General features: G+C 31.1%; 1 protein-coding gene and 1 non-coding gene across 2 annotated transcripts; both read left to right on the top strand.

The window, feature by feature from the left end:
- The first annotated feature begins 3,100 nt into the window (after positions 1-3,100).
- Positions 3,101-3,206, top strand: LOC114077000. Its single transcript, XR_003578096.1, has one exon. It is a non-coding gene; the product is annotated as a small nucleolar RNA snoR103 (small nucleolar RNA).
- Positions 3,207-4,145: 939 nt separating this feature from the next.
- LOC114076901 lies at positions 4,146-4,457 on the top strand. The gene has a single exon (XM_027916603.1). It carries the CDS (start codon positions 4,146-4,148, stop codon positions 4,455-4,457), a length of 312 nt encoding a protein of 103 aa, XP_027772404.1.
- Positions 4,458-4,682: the final 225 nt, after the last annotated feature.

The following is a 4,682-nucleotide window of genomic DNA, read 5'->3' as shown; positions in this document are numbered from 1 at the left end:
CTTCCATGTCTTCCTCATGCAAGAATCTTTATGATTTTAGTATTACCCAAAATCAAGTATTAGTTCAAATAAAAATTCGACCACACAACTCCATCTTGATTTCTTCAATTCTTAATAAAGTTTTAATATAAGCAATTTATTTGTCTCTTCTTAAACCACCCCCCACCCCCCTAAATTATGAAATTATTTCTTCTCTATCATTTTCCTTACATATCCCGGAATGGGATATGAGGACTTGTATCTTAATGCTTAATTATTTTACAATAGATCATGCAATATCGAGAAGACATTATATAAAGAAAATAAATTGTGACCATCCAAAAGCACAAGTATAAGAAGGTAAAATTGATGTAAAAATGGTATTTTTCAATCATTCATTATAGCTTCTTAAGATATGTGACAATTTCAAATTTTTACATATAAGTTCAAAAATATTGCAATGACTTTTATGTTATTTCTATTATTGGATATTAGTTGAGAATCGTTCTAAAACTAAATAAAGTCAATTATGATCGCGCAAAGAGTAAATTACCTAGTTAATTTCATATAGTAGAAGAGTCTACAAGCACGTAACTCATGACCACGTGTCTACTTCAGCAATGTGCTTGTAGCTAAAGGTGTAGGACCCACTTTAATACTTTATCCATTTTAATTTATTTATCTTAGTTTACTTTTAATTATGTTATTTGAAAATTATCTTATCGTAAATCATAATAATTAACAATTTGAAATATTTGATTGTATATTTAAAAGGTGTTATCAGTCACAATAATTAACTACTCAAATATGTTTAAATATTTTTTAAAAATTGACCGACTCTCGAAATCTATTAGTGCCACATAAATTGAGACAGAGGTAGTAAAATATATTATTTAAAAATTACATAAAATTCACTATAAATCACAATAATTAACAACTAAAAATATTTTTAAATCATGTAAATATATTATTTATGTCATTTAAATTGAAACATGTGGAGTAATAATTTGAAAATGATGTAAAAAATATTATAAATCACAATTATTAATATCTTTAAATATTTTTTTTATAAAACTAATATTTGATTGACTCCTCAAAATTTTATCTATGTTTCATGAATAATTACTGTAAATAATTAACATAAATATTTTTTTATAAAACTAATATTTGATTTACTCCTCAAAATTTTATCTATGTTTCATAAATAATTACTGTAAAGAATTAACATAAATATTTTTTATAAAACTAATATTTGGTTGACTCCTCAAAATTTTATCTATATTTCATAAATAATTAATGTAAAGAATTAACATATATTAAAGCATTGCTGACAGAGACTCCTATACATATATAGCATAAAAATAATATGCACGACAAGAGAACCCGTGGCGAGTACCATTATTTGAATGACAATAAACAAAACCCATAAAAATTGTACTACTATATTTTTAATTTATAAATATTTAAAAAGACGAGTTTAATTGATAAAGTTTCTTCATTTGTAAACATAATTAATATTTAAACGTGGGGCAATTTATAGAAATCTCACTAATTTAAGACCTAATTATTTAGATTTACATTAGTTAATAATATTATAAATCTTAACAAATTTTGGACTTTGAATACATGTATCTGGCGTGTCTAGATATTTCCACATATACATATCTTCGATTCATAGGGTCAAAATTAGGTCTAATTTGTTCAAGATGCAATTCATTCAAGTGAATCCACATGTTTCTGTCTCTCTCGCTCGCCTCTCTCCATGAATTTAATACAACAAATATATGTATATTGTGTAATTCACATATATATAGAAATTTTTCTCTATAATAATCCTCTTGGTGTTTTGTTTGCTTTTGTGTGATTGTTAAAAAAAAATCCCCTTCTATTAGCTTTTCTGTTGTATTTGTGGTGATTTGGGATAGATACATGTTTGTCTGGAGTGAGTTGTGAGTTTTCCCCTTCTTGTAGGTTTTAAGTGAAAGAGTTAACTTTGGTTAACATTTGGAGAATTTAACGTAGTATGAGATCTCTGTCAATTCCATTGGCTCCAAAAGCTCTATTTCGGGCTAGTGGCATTGTTGGTTTGGGTCTCGAGGCCTTTGACGTGAGTTTGAGTTCTTGGGCGAGAAATTTTTGATAGTTTGACTAATGTTTGACTTTGGTCAACATTCTTGGTAAATGGGTTCGAATGATAATTTTATCAACACGATTATCTTCTAACAGTCGAGTTTGGTCTAGAACAACCTTTGGTTAGGATCTTGAGGTGATTAGGATGACTTTGTAGTGTTTGGCGTTACATTGTTTTGTTTGTTTTTGTAAATGTAAAGTAAGGTCAATAGTCTATCAAGGCAACCTCCGTTGGTTGTTTCATCTGTTCTGCTGAGTCTAGAATATCAATTTTTATGGGGTATCATTAATTTTTATAACTACTAATAGTTTCAGAGGTTTGTGTTTGTATAAATTTCTTGTTTTAAGTTTATACAAATAACTGAATTGCACAAACGTACCCGCGAATCATACAAATCTGTAAATTATACAAACTCGTGAATTATACAAACGAGACAACTTAAATTATAAATATGTAAACCATTGCTATGAAGCATAATTAAGTTTATTATAATGACTATTTCACTTATCCAGCCCATTAAGATATGAACATGAGCGAGTTACCAAAATATGAGATCATTTTGTCAGATTATAAAAGTAGTTGGTCCCCTTCAAATGGGCATTTAGCCCCATATTTGATATACACAACCAAAGAAAGAATACAATTTGATGTTCAAAGGAAAAAAACAAGAGCAAGAGAAACCGGTAACTTAGGGGTGAAAGGTGATAAATGGTCTTCTTTTCTCTGCAATTTACTCTAACAAAACTTTCTCTGCGTGTGTTATCTTCAATTCATTATCATTTTTATGTATCTAAGTTAGTCTTAGAGTTGATGAAAGGCTTAATTGATGAATGTCTGCTTGTTGTTTTACGAAATGCCTCATTGAATACCAACTTCTTCTTTTTTAATTTATAGTAGGATTTTTCTATTTAGGTGTGATGAAGAACACTTATAAAATAATAGGTCATGAATTTTCTTGATAGAAATGCTTCCTAATTCTTGGAAACCCACTTTAGACATGTGTTTCTGCTGTAAATATGGATGGAGAACAATTTGTACGCTTTAGCTGGGCAGCCAATGAGTATTGGGTTGCCCATAAAGATAGGTTTGGACTGTGTTGAGGGAAGAGATTGTAGAATCGGAGTACAAATCCTTTTTAAGCTTTTAGATTGGATATTTCACAACACTTGAAACAAAACAAGTTCATTAAAGTTCTGAATCCCTCGTTCATTTTTGGCTCAGTATGAGCTCCGAGCTCAAAGGGATTCCTGTCCTTCACTTGAAATAAGGAATAACTCTTTTGTCTGGGAAAAGAATGATAAGGAATGACTTGTGAGAAAGAGAGTAAAGTGAAACAATGTTGACTCCATATAGCACTTAATGTCAGCCCTGCTTACAGGTTTTTATACTCGTGGTTTCATTGCCACGGTTGTACGGTTGTGCTTATATTAAAAATGTTGTTTTCCTCCTCCTTTGTTTGAATGTATGGGCTTATTGTTATACCAAACACTATTCCCCTTTGTTTCGTGTATTCTTGAGAAATATGAGGGATGGAAAAGGGAGAAAAGATTAGCACTCAAGTATCACAGTGTGGTGCTTCTGTGTGTTAGCACATGATGTGCATGTACATTGTAAAGTGATTGCTTTGATTTTGTCTTTGTCGCACTGCTATTCTGATAAAACGTTTAATTCATCAGCTAGTGTTAAAAAATTATACAAGTTCTACTTCATCTCCTATATTATGTGGTTCCACACATATGATTACTTGCATTTATGTTTTCTAGGAATTGCACTTGACATATGTGTGATGAACAATCAAACTTAATGTGCACTTGGATTTACAGCTTATTATAGAGATAGACCTAAATATTTTTGAAATAGTATCCCTTGAATAAGTTTGTTGCTTCGTTTGGCAACCTACTTTAACACCTAGAAGTTTTTTCGGGGTGGAAGATTTAGTTGATGATGACAATAGTCTTCCATATACTTACCAGAAGGGAAAAAATTGAAGACCCCAAACAAGCATGTGTCTTTCAAGCAACGGACTGTAGCTTACATGGAACCGTTTACACTTGATGTTTTCATATCAAAGCGCTTTGTTTCAGTCTCAATCACCCATAGAGTTACATGCAAACAGGTTGCAGTAGTTGGTACAAACTCCAAAGATATCAAGGCAGTTCTGAAATCACGAAGTGATATTCCTGCATGTTTGTCTGTCGGACATATCTTGTCCGACAGGGCAAGAGAGGCTGATGTATACACTGCTTCTTATACACCTAGAAATAGGGACAAATTCAAAGGGAAAATTAGAGTAGTTTTTCAGTCCCTTATTGATAATGGTATCGACATCAAAGTTTATCTTGACTGAAAAAAGGTACAATGTCTACCCGTTGTATCCAAGCATTATAATCATCTTAACGTAATGAACCCTTATTGTAGTCTACTTAGTAATTCTTATAATCTGAGATTTTCATAAGCCCCTCTTTGTGGAGAAGGCTGGCTTACTCACTTTTTTCTGATTGATTGATCGGCCTATGCCATCATTACTAGAGAAGACCAAGCAGTCGTGAAGCCTTGACCTAGATTGGATATA

This window comes from Solanum pennellii, chromosome 4 (genome assembly GCF_001406875.1).
Source record: "Solanum pennellii chromosome 4, SPENNV200".
NCBI classification, from domain to species: domain Eukaryota; kingdom Viridiplantae; phylum Streptophyta; class Magnoliopsida; order Solanales; family Solanaceae; genus Solanum; species Solanum pennellii.
Note: the sequence above shows the minus strand (reverse complement) of the source record. Positions and strands in the feature narration are given on the sequence as shown.